This window comes from Ctenopharyngodon idella, chromosome 1, assembly GCF_019924925.1.
Source record: "Ctenopharyngodon idella isolate HZGC_01 chromosome 1, HZGC01, whole genome shotgun sequence".
Lineage (NCBI taxonomy): Eukaryota > Metazoa > Chordata > Actinopteri > Cypriniformes > Xenocyprididae > Ctenopharyngodon > Ctenopharyngodon idella.
The window spans coordinates 20,681,041-20,700,873 of record NC_067220.1 but is presented as its reverse complement, the minus strand read 5'-3'; the positions used below and the strand labels follow the sequence as shown (position 1 = coordinate 20,700,873).

General features: G+C 37.0%; 1 protein-coding gene across 1 annotated transcript in view; it reads right to left on the bottom strand.

The window, feature by feature from the left end:
- Positions 1–112: 112 nt before the first annotated feature.
- The window catches only part of si:dkey-92j12.5 (multiple PDZ domain protein), a 57,477-nt gene continuing 37,756 nt past the window's right edge, over positions 113–19,833 (bottom strand). Inside the window, exons 27-42 of the mRNA XM_051864340.1 lie at positions 19,339–19,547; positions 17,715–17,806; positions 17,259–17,304; positions 16,858–16,935; positions 16,397–16,768; positions 15,156–15,239; positions 14,638–14,861; positions 14,368–14,515; positions 14,197–14,268; positions 11,284–11,332; positions 11,156–11,199; positions 10,939–11,049; positions 8,962–9,066; positions 8,734–8,843; positions 2,609–2,732; positions 113–2,386 (exon numbers count right to left, since the gene is read on the bottom strand). Coding sequence (XP_051720300.1) covers positions 2,222–2,386; positions 2,609–2,732; positions 8,734–8,843; positions 8,962–9,066; positions 10,939–11,049; positions 11,156–11,199; positions 11,284–11,332; positions 14,197–14,268; positions 14,368–14,515; positions 14,638–14,861; positions 15,156–15,239; positions 16,397–16,768; positions 16,858–16,935; positions 17,259–17,304; positions 17,715–17,806; positions 19,339–19,547 — 2,033 coding nt within the window. The 3' untranslated portion in view covers positions 113–2,221. The remainder of the gene's footprint in view (positions 2,387–2,608; positions 2,733–8,733; positions 8,844–8,961; positions 9,067–10,938; positions 11,050–11,155; positions 11,200–11,283; positions 11,333–14,196; positions 14,269–14,367; positions 14,516–14,637; positions 14,862–15,155; positions 15,240–16,396; positions 16,769–16,857; positions 16,936–17,258; positions 17,305–17,714; positions 17,807–19,338; positions 19,548–19,833) is intronic.

Genomic DNA, 19,833 nt, shown 5'->3' with positions numbered 1-19,833 from the left:
GTGAAATTGTACTGAAATTGCTGATATATACAGTATCTGGGTAAACAATTTAGTACATAGATCCAGGTATTTATTTTTATTTTTTTTAAATTAAAATTGCAGTATACTTTCAATACTTAATTTGTAGACTTTAATAGACAATTATTTACAGCAATAAAATAATGTATTTTGCATACAGGTAAATTTACAGTAGAAAAAGACAAATCTGAGTTGATGAATGTTGTTTGTCATTCTAATGGACACAGTGAAGTACGGACTTACATGTAATGCATCTGACAACATGCAAACACAATGATTATGGTTCGTTATTGAGTCAGAAAATACAACCCGAACTCCGGAAATGATGTTTTTTAAATTTGAATAAAATAAAAACTAAAAGACTTTCAAATCACATGAGCCAATATTTTATTCACAATAGACCATAGTTTTGCATGATAGAGCTTTAGTTGGCATCTGCAGATGGCACGGCGGATTGTGTTTACCGACAGTGGTTTCTGGAAGTATTCCTGGGCCCATTTAGTAATGTCATTGACACAATCATGCTGATGAGTGATGCAGTGTCGTCTGAGGGCCCGAAGACCTTTATTGGATGCCCATGGTCTTTGGCCTTGTACCTTACGCACAGAGATTTCTCCAGTTTCTCTGAATCTTTTGATGATGTTATGCACTGTAGATGATGAGATTTGCAAAGCCTTTGCAATTTGACGTTGAGGAACATTGTTTTTAAAGTATTTCACAATCTTTATATTTTAAAATCTTGTTATTTGTTTTTAAATCTTTACACAATCAAGCACCCGACTACCTATCTGAATTGCTGCATCAGTATATCCCCTTGAGAAGCCTAAGATCTGGTGACCAGAACCTTCTTTTAATTCTACATTCCAGACTTAAGCGTAGAGGTCACCGTGCCTTCTCGGTAATTGGTCCTCGCCTCTGGAATGACTTGCCAGTGGAGATCCGAATGGCCCCTAGTCTGACCATTTTTAAGTCTCTTTTAAAAACCCCTCTGTTTTCACTGGCCTATTAGGTTTTATATTCCTGCCTATTATATTTTCTATTTGTGTTTTATTTTATTCTGGTTCTTTGTTTTAGTCTGTTTTGTGTGCTCTTATTACTATTATGATGCTGTTTCTTTTGTGAAGCACTTTGGTCAGCCTTGTGGCTGTTTTAAATGTGCTATATAAATAAAGTAAACTTGAAACTTGAAAACTTGAATTAGTTGCTAGATGTTCTCCCAGCTGAATATTTTAAAAATTTCTTGTTTTTTAGCCCCTGTGCCAACTTTTTTGAGACCTGTAGGAGGCATCAAATTTGAAATGAGCTTATTTAGTGGATAAAAGTGTAAAATGTCTCTGTTTAAACAGAGTTATCTATGTTCTATTGTGAATAAAATGTTGGCTCATGTGATTTGAAAGTCTTAGTTTTCATTTTATCCAAATTAAAAAAATGTCCCAACATTTCTGGAATTCGGGTTGTATTTCTTTTATGATATTAGTCTTGCTTTAAATAGTTTCATAAATGTTTTTTTTTTTTTTTTTTTTTTGCATGATTTATAACCTAAATGTGTAACTGAACCACACTTAATAATTATGCTTAATGTGAGCTCTCCACGTTAGTTATGCCATTAGCTATACCAGTTATGCTCATATAACTCATACTGAAGACTGAAAAGTGGAAATTAAGATACAATGGTACAAATCTGTGTAGTGAAGCAATACATTACAAAAAAAACAGCTGATATGTATGTCAAAGTCTCATAGTTTAGCACAGTGGTTCTCAACCTTTTTGATGAGGACAAATTACCCACGATTTCAAGTTTCTTAAGCTGTTCCTCAATAAAAACTTTATTTATTTAGGGAAAAAGGATAATTTTTCCAGTTTACACTGATTTTTTTAAAATCAAGTTACATTTAATATATTAATATTATTATTTATATTATAAAATAATAATTCTATGTCATCCTGCAGACCCCTGGTTGAGAACCACTGGTTTAGCACTAGTCTCTATTGGCTTCTCCCACTTTACACACTGTTTGGATTCACATTTTATCTGAAATACTTTTTTTTTTTTTTTTTTTTGCAATTAGAAAAGTATACATTTCGGGAGACGTTTTTTTGAGAAATACAGCTTGATCTGTCTCCATCTGTGTTTAACAATCAATCATACATCTTGAGGTCTAAGAACCGTCGCAGCAAGGGAAAGTGACATTGTGTGACACTATCAGCATGTTGGTAGTCTTTTTGAAAGTACGTGTAGAGTAACCTTCCCGCTGGTTTGTCTAAGGAGCTCGACAGCCTCAGATTGAGTGACACCCTCCAGACTCTGTCCGTTTACTGTCAGCAGCTGATCTCCGCGACGCAGACGCCCGTCCTCCACCGCAGCTCCCTGTGGAAACAGCACTGTCACATACGCTTCACGCTCAAATACACAAATAACATTCCTTTCTCAGTCAGAGCACTGTATGTCATGCGGTGGAGTGTGCACATGCTGCGATTCATGCAAACTGAACATGTGTTTGGACATGTATTGATCTCTGGCTCACTGCAGTCAATAGATTTATTCAACTCAGAATTTTTAGCTCTATGGCATTGTCTCGTTCTTGTGTACCTTGGGAAATATGTTCTTGACATAGATGGGCAAGTCTCCATGGGAACTGCCAAATCCTCCTATAATACTGAAGCCAAGCCCAGCAGAGCCATGTTCAAGAGTGATAGTCTGGAACTGAGGAGAACTTAAACAGACACAAAAGACAAATGGAATTAAACCCAATTTCCCCAGAGACACACTACTGGCAAACAGGGCAAAGATTAATCTCTTAGTGCAGTTAGAAAAGTGAAAAAAGCAAGCATAACATTTCTATTGAACAGGGTTGTCTGAATAGTCTGGGTGCCCTGGAGGGGAAGTCCTTTATCTATGTGTAGAATTCTGCTGACTCAAGAGTCTTACGGCTCTACAGAACTGCACTTGCAAACTTGCTGTGAAATATCCACAAGCAGACATTTCAGTAAAAAGTGCAATTTTAATATATTTCATGGACTCATTGAATGCAGTGTTGGGATGAAACCAGTAATAAATCTTAAATGCTAGCATAAATCAGAGCCATTTTACTGATTCATACTGTGAGCATAGTTCACTAAAGGTTCTGTATTACAGTGGGTACGGAAAGTATTCAGACCCCCTTAAATTTTTCACTCTTTGTTATATTGCAGCCATTTGCTAAAATCATTTGAGTTCATTTTTTTTTTCCTCATTAATGTACACACAGCACCCCATATTGACAGAAAAACACAGAATTGTTGACATTTTTGCAGATTTATTAAAAAAGAAACTGAAATATCACATGGTCCTAAGTATTCAGACCCTTCGCTGTGACACTCATATATTTAACTCAGGTGCTGTCCATTTCTTCTGATCATCCTTGAGATGGTTCTACACCTTCATTTGAGTCCAGCTGTGTTTGATTATACTGATTGGACTTGATTAGGAAAGCCACACACCTGTCTATATAAGACCTTACAGCTCACAGTGCATGTCAGAGCAAATGAGAATCATGAGGTCAAAGGAACTGCCTGAAGAGCTCAGAGAGAGAATTGTGGCAAGGCACAGATCTGGCCAAGGTTACAAAAAAATTTCTGCTGCACTTAAGGTTCCTAAGAGCACAGTGGCCTCCATAATCCTTAAATGGAAGACGTTTGGGACGACCAGAACCCTTCCTAGAGCTGGCCGTCCGGCCAAACTGAGCTATCGGGGGAGAAGGGCCTTGGTGAGAGAGGTAAAGAAGAACCCAAAGATCACTGTGGCTGAGCTCCAGAGATGCAGTCGGGAGATGGGAGAAAGTTGTAGAAAGTCAACCATCACTGCAGCCCTCCACCAGTCGCGGCTTTATGGCAGAGTGGCCCAACGGAAGCCTCTCCTCAGTGCAAGACACATGAAAAAACACCTGAAGGACTCCAAGATGGTGAGAAATAAGATTCTCTGGTCTGATGAGACCAAGATAGAACTTTTTGGCCTTAATTCTAAGCGGTATGTGTGGAGAAAACCAGGCACTGCTCATCACCTGTCCAATACAGTCCCAACAGTGAAGCATGGTGGTGGCAGCATCATGCTGCGGGGGTGTTTTTCAGCTGCAGGGACAGGACGATTGGTTGCAATCGAGGGAAAGATGAATGCGGCCAAGTACGGGGATATCCTGGACGAAAACCTTCTCCAGAGTGCTCAGGACCTCAGACTGGGCCGAAGGTTTACCTTCTAACAAGACGATGACCCTAAGCACACAGCTAAAATAACGAAGGAGTGGCTTCACAACAACTCCGTGACTGTTCTTGAATGGCCCAGCCAGAGCCCTGACTTAAACCCAATTGAGCATCTCTGGAGAGACCTAAAAATGGCTGTCCACCAACGTTTACCATCTAACCTGACAGAACTGGAGAGGATCTGCAAGGAGGAATGGCAGAGGATCCCCAAATCCAGGTGTGAAAAACTTGTTGCATCTTTCCCAAAAAGACTCATGGCTGTATTAGATCAAAAGGGTGCTTCTACTAAATACTGAGCAAAGGGTCTGAATACTTAGGACCATGTGATATTTCAGTTTTTCTTTTTTAATAAATCTGCAAAAATGTCAACAATTCTGTGTTTTTCTGTCAATATGGGGTGCTGTGTGTACATTAATGAGGAAAAAAAAAATTAACTTAAATGATTTTAGCAAATGGCTGCAATATAACAAAGAGTGAAAAATTTAAGGGGGTCTGAATACATTCCGTACCCAATGTATATAAACTATTCATTGGTTCCAGTGGAGACTTGACCCCACCCATAAAAAAAATTGTCCTGGAACGCATTCATTTTAGTGATTAAACTTTTCAGTTGGAAAGTGTAATATTGAATGAAAATTAGCAAACAGAAGGGCTTTTCGCACTTGAAATAGTTAATGCTGGGTCATTCTAAACCCCGGGTAGGGTGAACAGAATCCTGGGTTATCATGCTCCATGTTTCACACTGTTCATAATTTACCCGGGGTTAACAATTACAGGTGCTGGTCATATAATTAGAATATCATCAAAAAGTTGATTTATTTCACTAATTCCATTCAAAAAGTGAAACTTGTATATTATATTCATTCATTACACACAGACTGATATATTTCAAATGTTTATTTCTTTTAATTTTGATGATTATAACTGACAACTAAGGAAAATCCCAAATTCAGTATCTCAGAAAATTAGAATATTACTTAAGACCAATACAAAGAAAGGATTTTTAGAAATCTTGGCCAACTGAAAAGTTTGAACATGAAAAGTATGAGCATGTACAGCACTCAATACTTAGTTGGGGCTCCTTTTGCCTAAATTACTGCAGCAATGCGGCGTGGCATGGAGTCGATTAGTCTGTGGCACTGCTCAGGTGTTATAAGAGCCCAGGTTGCTCTGATAGTGGCATTCAGCTCTTCTGCATTGTTGGGTCTGGCATATCGCATCTTCCTCTTCACAATACCCCATAGATTGTCAGGCGAGTTTGCTGGCCAATTAAGAACAGGGGTACCATGGTCCTTAAACCAGGTACTGGTAGCTTTGGCACCGTGTGCATGTGCCAAGTCCTGTTGGAAAATGAAATCTGCATCTCCATAAAGTTGGTCAGCAGCAGGAAGCATGAAGTGCTCTAAAACTTCCTGGTATACGGCTGCGTTGACCTTGGACCTCAGAAAACACAGTGGACCAACACCAGCAGATGACATGGCACCCCAAACCATCACTGACTGTGGAAACTTTACACTGGACCTCAAGCAACGTGGATTGTGTGCCTCTCCTCTCTTCCTCCAGACTCTGGGACCCTGATTTCCAAAGGAAATGCAAAATTTACTTTCATCAGAGAACATAACTTTGGACCACTCAGCAGCAGTCCAGTCCTTTTTGTCTTTAGGCCAGGCAAGACGCTGTCTGTTGTTCAAGAGTGGCTTGACACAAGGAACGCGACAGCTGAAACCCATGTCTTGCATACGTCTGTGCATAGTGGCTCTTGAAGCACTGACTCCAGCTGCAGTCCACTCTTTGTGAATCTCTCCCACATTTTTGAATGGGTTTTGTTTCACAATCCTCTCCAGGGTGCGGTTATCCCTATTGCTTGTACACTTTTTTCTACCACATCTTTTCCTTCCCTTCGCCTCTCTATTAATGTGCTTGGACACAGAGCTCTGTGAACAGCCAGCCTCTTTTGCAATGACCTTTTGTGTCTTGCCCTCCTTGTGCAAGGTGTCAATGGTCGTCTTTTGGACAACTGTCAAGTCAGCAGTCTTCCCCATGATTGTGTAGCCTACAGAATTAGACTGAGAGACCATTTAAAGGCCTTTGCAGGTGTTTTGAGTTAATTAGCTGATTAGAGTGTGGCACCAGGTGTCTTCAATATTGAACCTTTTCACAATATTCTAATTTTCTGAGATACTGAATTTGGGATTATCCTTAGTTGTCAGTTATAATCATCAAAATTAAAAGAAATAAACATTTGAAATATATCAGTCTGTGTGTAATGAATGAATATAATATACAAGTTTCACTTTTTGAATGGAATTAGTGAAATAAATCAACTTTTTGATGATATTCTAATTATATGACCAGCACCTGTAATCCTGGGTATTCATAAGCTGATGTTTCACATTGTACATTCCTAAACCCTGGGTTAAGGTTCTTTTTTGCATATTTGCGGTGTCAGTGTCATTGATTGGATAAACGCAGCACGCATTGCGCATCCTCATACTGCCGACTGTACTAACGAATACTGAATGGACATTTCGGACTATAAAGGTAAGAATGAAACGGTCTCTTCTTCACTTAAATTGTCATGTTTTCTGTCAGCATTTGACATTTTTCCTTTCAAACACAGAATTTACTGTTTATATCAAAGACTATAGAATAACACAAGACGCGTCACTCGTATTGTTTTGAATGGGAGAACGTGCAACGCGCAAAATGGCGGAATAAGTCCCGCCTTCTAAATAAGAGCCAATCAGCGATTGGTAAAATCATCGTAAAAGCGGCTGTTAGAAGCTCCGGTTCCTATAGAAGCAGTCAGACGCGCGCCTCCGAATTGAGACACAAGAGACACATGCTTTAGGACTGCGCATGCGCATTAGCTTGATCCAGCCAGAAAAATACTGTTTTTTTGTCATGATTCGAGAGTTTAGAAACAAAATTTATGAAACAGTTGTTGTCAGATTTCATTGGTGATTTCAAATATAAAATTTAATCGAAAGCTTGGCAAACAGCTTTAGAGAATTTGATGTTTCCCCATTCAAAGAGATAGGAGCTGCAATTGCATGCCCGAGAGGCGTTTCAAAGATGGCCGCCGAGTGAAATGACTTTGGTTTATATACAATACGCAGTGTTTCTTTGACCGTCTAAAGCACGTGAATATGATGCAGGCTATTAGCCGTTGCTAAGCATCTAGTCATAACATTCTAACACCGCGGCGCTAACCCCGCTTCTAAATTACAAGTGTGAAACGTTTCTTTACTCAGGTTAAAAGCGGTGTTTAGAACGACGATAACCCGGGGTTAAGTGCAGTGTGAAAAGCCCTAGAGATACAGTTGGCAATTACAGTTTTTTACAATCGCTAGGACACATTTCTCAATACTTAGGTCACTTTTTCAAAACTCATCACACAGTTCTCCTAAACAACTTTCATCTTGGCACAGCAGTCAAAATCAGGTAACATTATACAATGTTTTCTTTTGTAAAATTTCTTAACAAAACAAGAATAACACTCTCTATTGTTTATAACTCACTGCAGTTTTTTACATGAACCATGTTTACAAAACAGTACAAAATTATTCCAAAGTTTTCCCCTTTGAATGGATGATAATGAAATTAAAAGACTAATGCTTGTGTAGATGTTCAGTTTCATCTAATTGCTTTGATAGCATTTGATTTTTTAGATTCAGAATATATTTCATTACAATATTACTGTAGAAATGCAGCATATTTCTGTCTTATTCAGTTTTGTATTATGTTATTGTTTTGAGCTTAAGTTTAACGGTTTTGAAAACAGTATGTAAGCATGTACAAATTGGCCTGTAGGTACACTGAGTTTTGGCGTTTGTTGTGTTGAAGTGAGAAAAGAATTAATGTAATTTGAAAGATGTAGTCATTGAATGTATTTTGTGCCAAAGCAATGATAAATTATCCACAGTTTAGCCCACAGAGATTTCTGTTGTGCTCACTGTGTGAAGAGTTTTGAAAAAGTGACCCAAGTATTGAGAAACTGTAAAAAACTAAATAAAATCACTTTCTAAATCTTATTGGAGTTCTTTACATATGAATAATGGGTGAATAAAGATAATTTGGTATATTGTTTGTACTTTTAACTTCTACAATTTACTGTATATATCAGAAGTACCAAGTGCCCCAGATTGAATATGAAATAAATTTGATTGTACCCAAAAGGAAGAAGTAAAAAAAAAAAAAAAAAAAAAACTGCTGCGAGGGTGTTTCTAATACAACGGCTGTGGGAGTGATTGCAAATTTGACATCTTTCTGGAAATACAAAAATTATATTTGCTGTCGTCTCCCATTCACCGCTAGAAGTTCAACTATGACGACTTCCACTTTTGAGAACCCTGGAAATGTGAAAAGGGTCTATTATCTTAATTTTTCATGAGACTATTGCCTATAAAACAGGAATCCACTTCAGTACAGTTTGACAGTGTCTATGTATTAGAAACTATAAATATTAATTTCGAGTACCTCTGCTTGTTGAGGGTAGTGTAATTTTCTGTGAGTCCAGGTGAGGAGTGAATTAAAGATGACCTATCTTTACTGAAACTAGCTCCATCTGCACAGCCACTTGGCATCACCTTTAATCAAACACACAGAGTGTGACATTCAAGTAATAATGAGCTCTGTGAAGAATGATTGGACATTTGATTATGTTTTGTATCTGAAATGATTTGATATGTGTCTGATGATACACACCTGCAGTGTGACGGCTCCGCTGCTATTTCTCAGGAGGGAACTTGCCTCAGTAACTGAGAGACTTTCTGTTGATGTACCGTTAATGCTGATGACCATGGCACCCAACTGAAAATTCAATTTAGGTATTTATTCAGTTATTTATTTATTTATTTTTTTTTTGAATATGATGGATTGTTGCCACTTTCCATGAATAGGGTATTCAGTTTGGTGTCCCGTGACATTTAAAGCAAAGTATGAATCCTGGGAATTTTGTTTGTTTGTTTGTTTTTTTGTTGTAGTAGTAGTACTAGTACCAAAGAGTATAGAAACCCAAGAGGCGAAACTCTGATGCTTTTTCTGATGCTTTTTGGGTATCACTTCGGTAGCGCGGCAGCCATTTTGGGGTGAAAATGCCAACTGTACAATAGAATCCATCACATCTTACGCACTCAAAATCTACGAATCTCACAGCCAAAACAGAAACGCAATGAAAAAATTTCTCAAATTCAGTAAATTTTATGACACCTACAGTAAATGTTGTATTGTCTTAGCCTATATGTTTTATGTTATCAGTTGTGGAAACAAACCATTACACATCTGAGGTAACGTAGTTGGTCTACTTTATTGAGTATTTCCATTTTATGCAACTTTACATATTTACTATTAATAGTAAATTTAAAAAATTAATAATTAATAAAATTAAGATCATCATGTTTGTAGCGTGATCCAGAGGATTAAAACGTACAATTTATATTTCAGACCTAGTGGAGTAATAGTAATAGTAATTAATCCACTAGGTCTGAAATATATATTGTACGTTCCATTCCTAATTTTTCTGATGCATGTCCTTGAATTAATTTCATTTGTTGGTATTAATTCAGTGTTTATAATGCTAATACTTCAATTTAAAAGAATTTTAACCCAAACTGACTGGGTTTCTAGAGAGCAATTTTTTTGTGAAAAAAGTGGAAGACATAAACACAATGTCTGTAAAGTAAACTGTTAAAAAAAAAATGATTATCACTAGTGATAGTATTTTATTCTGTGTTGTCATCATTCAGGTTGGATTTTAGCTTTAACGTACGTTTTTTTTTTTTAACAAAGCAGCTGATATTGCCATAGAAACTAGTGGACTGCCGAGTCGCTTTCACCCCAAAATGGTGGAAGAGTAGGGCTGCTGCTTGGCGCTGGTGTTGCAATGGAATATTCTATTGGCTTTCACTTCTTGTTAGTATAAGTTCTTTGCAAGTACTAGATTTGTAAGATAAACTAGGTATGTAATATAAAATAAACTTGATATAAAAAGTAGCCAGTTTTAAACATCAAATGTTCACACTACCGTTCAGAAGCTTAGGGTTGAAGCTTTTTTATTTTTTGAAAGAGTCTCTAATTCTCCAAGGCCACTTTTATTTTATAAAAATACAGTAAAAATAGTAATATTGTGAAATATTATGACAAGAAAATACATGAACAGAAAATGAACAGAAAATATTTTTCTGTTTTAATGTATTTTCAAATTTTTCAAGATTCTTTGACGAACAGAAAGTTCAAAAGAACAGCATTTATTTAAAAAGAAATGTTCTGTAATATTATAAATGTCACTTTTTTACTTGTTTACTGTCACTTTTGATCAATTTTATGCATCCTTGCTGGATAACAATTATTTTTTTCATAAAAAAAAAAAAATCTTACTGACCCCAAAGTTCTGAATGGTAGTTTACATACAGCTTAAGGTTTACGATGATCAACACTTTCTTTTTTTTTAGCTTTATAGTACAGTATAGAGAAATTCAAGGAAGCCATGTGGGAGAGAGGAGGACAAGGGACTGGGAAAGGACCATAAGCCGGGATTTTTTGCACTACATTTTGGAGAGCATGCAAGGTTATCGGCTCCAACATCAACATTTTCTAAACATAAAGAAAAAGTGGGGAAAAGGCTTTCAGGCCCTATTCCCACAAATTTTCAAGCATTCTCTCTCTCTCTCTGTCTCTCTCTACCTGCAGAAGTCCTGAGCGTGCTGCAGGTGTGGTAGGATCCAGGTTGGAGATGTAAATCATTGGATCTCCCATTGTGTCTCTCAATCTCAACTCCACAGACTCGCACTCATGCTGGGACAGAGTCACACCAACCTTATGGTTACTACTGGATCATACAGTTACTGCAGCAACATGCCTTAAATTACTGTCTTGAAAGTGCTTAGAAAACAAAACCCACCTTCTGAACGGTGACAGTTCTGATGTCAACGTTCCCTTCCAAAGCTGTGCAAAAAGACGAAAACTCATTGATGGTACTGATGAATAGAACTGAATATTGAATAACTGTCATGTGACAGACACTCTTACAGTCATGTGTGCTGAGAGAAGAGAGAAGAGGGACGTCCACCTCGCCCACCTGCCACAACACAGAACACAGAATCTGAGATGGATACTATTAAGATAAGCTGTGTTTGTGTGCTGTAAATATTGCATAGCATGTGTATGGTATGCATACTGTGTTAAGACAAGAGTCAAGACTAAATCTCCATTATACACTACCATTCAAAAGTTTGGGATAGGTAGGATTTTTTTTAATGAAAGAAGGCTCACCAAGTGCTCACCAATGCTGCATTTATTTGACCAAAAACACAGTAAAAATGATTGCAAATCGAAATAACTTTTCTATTTTACTATATTTTTCAAAAAATAATTTATTCCTGTGATGGCAAAGCTGAATTTTCAGCATCATTACTCCAGTCTTCAGTGTCACATGATCCTTCAGAAATCATTCTAATATGATGATCTGGTGCTCAAGAAACATTCATTGTAATTATCAATGTTGTGCTGCTTATATATATATATATATATATATATATATATATATATATACAGTGGGTACGGAAAGTATTCAGACCCCCTTAAATTTTTCACTCTTTGTTATATTGCAGCCATTTGCTAAAATCATTTAAGTTCATTTTTTTTCCTCATTAATGTACACACAGCACCCCATATTGACAGAAAAACACAGAATTGTTGACATTTTTGCAGATTTATTAAGAAAGAAAAACTGAAATATCACATGGTCCTAAGTATTTAGACCCTTTGCTGTGACACTCATATATTTAACTCAGGTGCTGTCCATTTCTTCTGATCATCCTTGAGATGGTTCTACACCTTCATTTGAGTCCAGCTGTGTTTGATTATACTGATTGGACTTGATTAGGAAAGCCACACACCTGTCTATATAAGACCTTACAGCTCACAGTGCATGTCAGAGCAAATGAGAATCATGAGGTCAAAGGAACTGCCTGAAGAGCTCAGAGACAGAATTGTGGCAAGGCACAGATCTGGCCAAGGTTACAAAAAATTTCTGCTGCACTTAAGGTTCCTAAGAGCACAGTGGCCTCCATAATCCTTAAATGGAAGACGTTTGGGACGACCAGAACCCTTCCTAGAGCTGGCCGTCCGGCCAAACTGAGCTATCGGGGGAGAAGAGCCTTGGTGAGAGAGGTAAAGAAGAACCCAAAGATCACTGTGGCTGAGCTCCAGAGATGCAGTCGGGAGATGGGAGAAAGTTGTAGAAAGTCAACCATCACTGCAGCCCTCCACCAGTCGGGGCTTTATGGCAGAGTGGCCCGACGGAAGCCTCTCCTCAGTGCAAGACACATGAAAGCCCGCATGGAGTTTGCTAAAAAACACCTGAAGGATTCTCTGGTCTGATGAGCCCAAGATAGAACTTTTTGGCCTTAATTCTAAGCGGTATGTGTGGAGAAAACCAGGCACTGCTCATCACCTGACCAATACAGTCCCAACAGTGAAGCATGGTGGTGGCAGCATCATGCTGTGGGGGTGTTTTTCAGCTGCAGGGACAGGACGACTGGTTGCAATCGAGGGAAAGATGAATGCGGCCAAGTACAGGGATATCCTGGATGAAAACCTTCTCCAGAGTGCTCAGGACCTCAGACTGGGCCGAAGGTTTACCTTCCAACAAGACAATGACCCTAAGCACACAGCTAAAATAACGAAGGAGTGGCTTCACAACAACTCCGTGACTGTTCTTGAATGGCCCAGCCAGAGCCCTGACTTAAACCCAATTGAGCATCTCTGGAGAGACCTAAAAATGGCTGTTCACCAACGTTTACCATCCAACCTGACAGAACTGGAGAGGATCTGCAAGGAGGAATGGCAGAGGATCCCCAAATTCAGGTGTGAAAAACTTGTTGCATCTTTCCCAAAAAGACTCATGGCTGTATTAGATCAAAAGGGTGCTTCTACTAAATACTGAGCAAAGGGTCTGAATACTTAGGACCATGTGATATTTCAGTTTTTCTTTTTTAATAAATCTGCAAAAATGTCAACAATTCTGTGTTTTTCTGTCAATATGGGGTGCTGTGTGTACATTAATGAGGAAAAAAAATGAACTTAAATGATTTTAGCAAATGGCTGCAATATAACAAAGAGTGAAAAATTTAAGGGGGTCTGAATACTTTCCGTACCCACTGTATATATATATATATATATATATTTTTTTTTTTTTTTTTTCTTTTTTCTTCAGGATTTCTTTTAGAAAGTTGAAACAGAAATCTTTTGTAACATTATAAATGTCTTTATTGTAACTTTTAGTCAATTTAATGCATTCTTGCTTAATAACAGTATTAATTTCTTTCAAAAACAACAACAAATCTCACTGATTCCAAACTTTTGAACAGTAGTGTATGCCTTAAAATATGGGATAAAATATTAAACTCACATTTTTCATATTAGTTGTTATTACACTGTAGATATACAATATATTCTAATATGTAATAATCATATTAGACATCATAATTTAATTATAATTTCACTACTTTGCCTCCAGGAAAACTGGAATATTGTTTTAATTGCTAATCATTTTGTTTTAACTGGTCTTTCTTTTCTTTCTATCCAAAATGTTAGTCTTTTGTACAATCTCTTTAACCATCAAAAGCTTTTGTGGCATCTGTTGGTCTCCAAAACAATCCCACCACGTTTGGAAAAAATATAGAAATCTGTTAAATCAAAATATGGTTAAATATAAAAAAATAAACTAAGTTGACACCCTCGTGTCAACTGAGTCACTGAGTAATGGCTAAATAAAGCTCTTTATTTCAATTCTGTTGGGAATTTTCTTGCCATTGTGTACATAATGGCCTAAACTTAAACAGAGCATTTTTTAACACGTGCATATTTATTGTTTTAGATCACATAATTCAAAAGGACTGCATAACAGGAATAATCTAGCTGTCTTGTGTAATGATTTACCTGATCTCCATATGAGTAGTGTGATGAAGCTTTAAAGCGTGCCATCTCCAACAACACAGAGCCACTACAGCTCTGCAAAACACACATTAAGAGGGCATAATTAGCTCTGTTATGATTATAAAGGAAATGCATTAATTACTGTATTCCTGTGTGAAGTGTGTTTGCGTGCACCTGCAGTAGCGCGCCGGCGTAGTCCTGTGATGCAGCTCGGATGTCCTCCCCATTCACAGACAAAATCTGGTCACCTAGCAACAGTCTTCCATCCAAGTCTGCAACCCCTCCCCTTGTTATCTCAGACACAAAGATACCAGTGTCATTCCTACAAGACATGCAGAAAATTATGAATTCATATGAATCCAAAAACAGCTTATTCCTGGCTATTACTCATGGCCTATAGTGTGCAGTTCTGTAATGTAATTATATTCCTTTAGAATAACCCACCTTTTACCCACAATGCAAAGCCCTAGTCCCTGCCCTGGTTTGCAGTTCAGTTTCACACTGAAGAGGTCCCACATGTCCTCGGGTGTGTGGTTCTGGAGGGTGTGTGTGGAGTGGTTCTCTGTCACAGGGTCTCTGTAGATACACAATCGCACACGCTGTGGACTCAAGCGCAGGACGCTCAAGGCCTCCTCATGAGTGGCCATTCTCAGATCAATGCCATTCACCTGGAGGAGAGAACAGTGACTACACTCAAGAGCCATTCCAAGAACCTTGAAAAGGAAAAGTAGATTCAGTATTTCCCTATTTTGATACTCAGTTCAATTTAATCAGTCCATAAATATGTGCTCTGTACTTTGTTGATGTCATTTTTTAAAATCTAAGCCATGAGTTTACAGTAGTGATTGTACCTCAATGTACTTGATTGTACACACTGTGGGTCAAGGAAAGTTATTTGTGAAAAAAAAAAAAAAAAAAACTACATTCTGTACAATTCACTGGTGAATGCTTAAGTTCTGTACCTCTAGTATATGATCTCCTGCCCACAACCGGCCATCTCTGTGTGCAGCACCATCCTTATTCACTTCATGAATCACTATTACTCCCTGCATGGGAGGGAAAGAAAGAAAGAAAGAAAGAAAGAAAGATTGTCAGAGTTTAAGTGAAAAGTTGAACTGAAAATTTAACAGTTATTCTTTAACACGAGCTGGCATGGACCTAGATATAGTACAAAATCTTCAAAATCCAAAAGCTTTGTTTATTTCCACATTAAAAAGCCCCAGATATGTGGGGAAAGACAGAATATTGTTTGAACTCCCATTTTGATTTCTGGTGATTGCAACATGTTACTTCAAAATTATTTTTTCATTTAAAGGAATATTTAATAAGCTTTATCAAGAGCATCACTAGCCATCTGTCAATGCCACAAAATAAATAAATACATAAATTTATTTATTTATAAGCAAAACATGTTCAGGATGTTCAGCCAACTTTACAAATAATAAGCATTTTTTAAATAAATAATTAAAAGGACTTAAAGTAATTAAAAATTAAAACCCTTCTGTCAGCATCCACCATACAATTCCAGCCTAAGTGATTTTATTTTTATTTTTTTTAATTAAGAGATGAGTTGAAATTACTTCCTGCACTAATCAACAGTATCTCATAACTTAAGCTGTATTTGACCTGGACTGTTTCTTTAAAGGGATAGTTCACTCAAAAAAAAAAAAAAAAAAAAAAAAAAAAACCAACAACACTGAGAGTAGTTTCAAAAAGAACATCAATCAGTAATGACTTAAAGCTATTGTACAAATCTGTTGTACGGCTTCTGAAGACCTGCATTATAATGCATGAGCCACTTTTATAGTGAATTCCATTAGCTCAAACACTAGAGGATGGCAGTAACAATGCCAAGGTCTTGGATTCAATTCTCAGGCAATGCATGAACTGATAAAATGTATATGTTAAAGTTGCTTTTGGAAGTGCTTTATGTCATTTTTTTGCAGTATGACAGCCTGATTCACTATAAAGATTCATTGTAAAGAAAAACACAGTGTGAACATTCTGCTAAACTCCTTTTGTGTTCCACGGAAGAAATACAGTTTTTAAAAGACATGAGGGTTAGTAAATGATCCTTTTTGGGTGAACTATCACTAAAAGATAATGCAGATAACAATACTGTGGTATTTGATATTCAGATTGCTTCATTCAAGTTTCAACATTGTGAAGTCTAATATGCTCAGTTTCCTTCATAACTTCTCACCAGTAGTGTGTTGCAGCCTCCTACTATGCTGAGGCCGAGCCCCGTGGTGCCCTTGCAGATATCAATTGTATTTATACAGCCAGGTAAGATGGGACATGTAAGGGGGTCCGAGCTCACAGAACACTGGGCAAAGTAAGAAGTGCTGTGAGGCCCCATGTGAGAGCTCTGATTGGCTGTTGAGCCGCAGCGGCAGCTCTCATCAGCTGATGAAATGCCAGATGATGGAGGAGTACAGCGGCTGGGAGGCAAGTGACTGGCAGGATGACAGCAAGGCTTATGATTGGATGTGGCATTGATTTGAGCAGGAAGACTGATGTTGAGGCTCTCTGAGGAGCGAGACTTCAGTTTATCCTCTCTGCTGATCCTTCCATCCTATCGGCAAACAGAAACATGAGAACAAAGAGAATGAGGAAAATATTTTTTGTCATGTGTTTTTCTAACATTTGATTTGACTGTTTTACCTGTGATAAAACTGAATGTTGAATTTCTCTGATCATATTAATATGCATGCCAGGAGATATAACAGGACAGTTGTCCATCTAAACAGATAAAACTGTTATGAGATGACATAAGATATAGAAGATATCCAGTGATGTAGACATGTGGTAAATAAAGATAAAGAGTATTTCAGAGTAAATTAAAGAATAAAATAAAGAATTTCAATGAACTTGTCAGAAACATGCAGCTAGCTATGCAAATATATTGTAATGAACTTGTTCAGAAAGTTTTTTTGACAGTGATTTGATTTGTTAATCAAGCATAGCTCTATAATTATTGTCTTTTACTGTTTAAGAAGTATTTTAGTTTATTTATATATACGTGTGTGTGTGTGTGTGTGTGTGTGTGTGTATGGCTTCATTGCCTCCTTTACTGGTCCTGTAGTCATATGTTTCTGTGCATCTTTATTCCTGAGAAGAAAATTAAATATGTGCATCAAAATATGTGACACATTTATATACTACACATATAGATATACAGTAAGATCCAAAAGTCTGAGCCCTTAAGTGAAAAAACTTTATTTGATTTCAAATTTCACAGTATTTTCATTACAAATGATATATCACCATAAAAATTTTAGTGAAATACTGAATTGAAAATTCAGACATTCTTTAATGACACCTTGAAGAAATAATACTGCAATATTAGCTAGAAATATTGCAGAATCTCTTCCTTTACTTTAAATATTATATATTTATTGTGGTCTCACACTTTTGGACATCACATCAATATACATAGGCTACCTACAGTATATGATGAGTATATTAAAATTCATGGAAGATAGCTTGTGTTAGTTTGCATTCATGTGAACATGTCTCACCTTGTGAGGAGAATCCTAACTTTAGCTGAAACATTGTTGATGATTGCTGTTGCATTCTGGTGACTGCGTCCATATAGCACTTGTCCATTTATCTGCAAAATATACACATTACCATGAAAAAGACAAAACCTCGACCTTTGAAAGGAGACATATTTCAAGAGTTTTGCTCTTTTAGTTATGTTGAGGAAACTGGGGGACATTTTTACATTGTCCTTCATAACTCAGACTAATACAAATCTATATACCATGCTTTATAACGTTCATATGTGGCAAAATATATATAAGAATTATAAAGAGAAAGGCTAATAAAATTATCAAATTTAATCAATCAATCAATCGATCAATCAATCAAAAAAGTGCGTACAATGGTAACACTTGGAAAAAAAATCAACTTAATTTTTAAGTGGATATTTGAAAATATCTACATAAATAAGTGACTAGTAGTATTAAAATGTGCTACTATAATTCTTTACTTTATTTCTTGTTGATAATACTGAATAGTTTTCACTCTTATTTAGTACTAATTCATATATCTGTCAGAAATTTTGTGTATTTAAAGTAAAAGTCTGAGTGGGATTGATTGTATTTATTTGCTAATGTTATGACAATGATTATAATTATCTGAAATATACATTTTATAGAGAGTGCAGGCTTCCAGGTTCTACATCAGAAAGCCGACTCATTATTGGCCGGCTCCTGCGTTAGCATCACACGCATGCGTCGTGCTGCTCACGTGTATAGCGGCGGCCAATACTGAGTCGCCGTTCTGACATAGAACCTGGAAGCGCTGCACTGTCTATACAATGTAAACAGCGTAGGAGACTGACAGGGAAGAGAAGAAATTGTTGAATAAAGTCATTATTTTTGTTTTGTTTTTGTGCACAAAACGTATTCTTGTCGCTTCATAACATTAAGGTTGAACCACTGCAGTCATGTTGACTATTTTAACTATGTTTTTACTACTTCTCTGGACCTTGAATGTGGTAATTAGGTTGCTGCCTATGGGGGATAAAAAAAAACTCTCGGATTTCATCAAAAATATCTTAATTTGTGTTCCGAACACGAAGGTCTTGTGGGTTTGGAACGACATGAGGGTGAGTAATTAATGACAGAAATTTCATTTTTGGGCAAACTAACCCTTTAATAATTAAAATCATTATTAAATGAGTATTAATGGAAAATTATGATTTTTTATTATTATTATTTCAATAAATTAAATATTAACTTCAGCCATACAAATTCTGTTGCATTACTTTTGTTACAATCATTTCCTACCATACAATAAAATCTTGTATGGTACATAGCAACCAGTGACAGTATAAGCATCTGTCTTTCGTGGTAACTTTTATTCAACAACCTACAGAAAAAAATAATAATAGTTTGAATTCAAAGACATCAAACATTAGAAAAATATTAGATATCCCCACATCAAAATCAGTGTTTGCTGAAATGATCACAATTTAGAGTGTTACACTGGCTTATTGTCTCCCACGCATCATGAGAGACTGAATGGGTTTGCTTTTTTAATTAATAAAAAATATATACAGCATAAAGTCTGGAATCATTTTAAAGGCCAAATGAAATGTTTATGTTGTTCAGTCAGAGTTCAGGAGGTCGTTCTCACCTCCAGCAGTTCATCTCCCACTCTGACCCGACCATCTGCAGCAGCAGCCCCGTCTGGTTTGATCTCTGACACGTACACGCTCATTCTTCCACGCGCTCCATCTCTGTTTCCTGACAAACACAGTCCCAGTCCAGAGCTGTATGAGCCACAGTCCAGATCAAACATGTGAAGCTCTCCAGGCAGACTGCCATACCTCTGCTGCATACGGCCTGCTTACACACACACACAAACATGTAAAAACATCCAGACAAAACAATACAGACATTAATGGACACACTAATAGAGGCAATGGCTTGTATTCTGAGATAAGGATATTTGTGATCCCCTACTCCTAAGGCTAATTTAAACCTTTCTGCATTTCTGCAACCTTATTAAGCAGTTTTCTTTGTGGGAACAGTTCCCTGCTCCTCACAATGTAAGAGATTTCAGGTTTGACTGTCTTTAGTGGACATTTGGTCCCTTTAGTGTAGCAGGTAAAACCTGAGACACACAAAA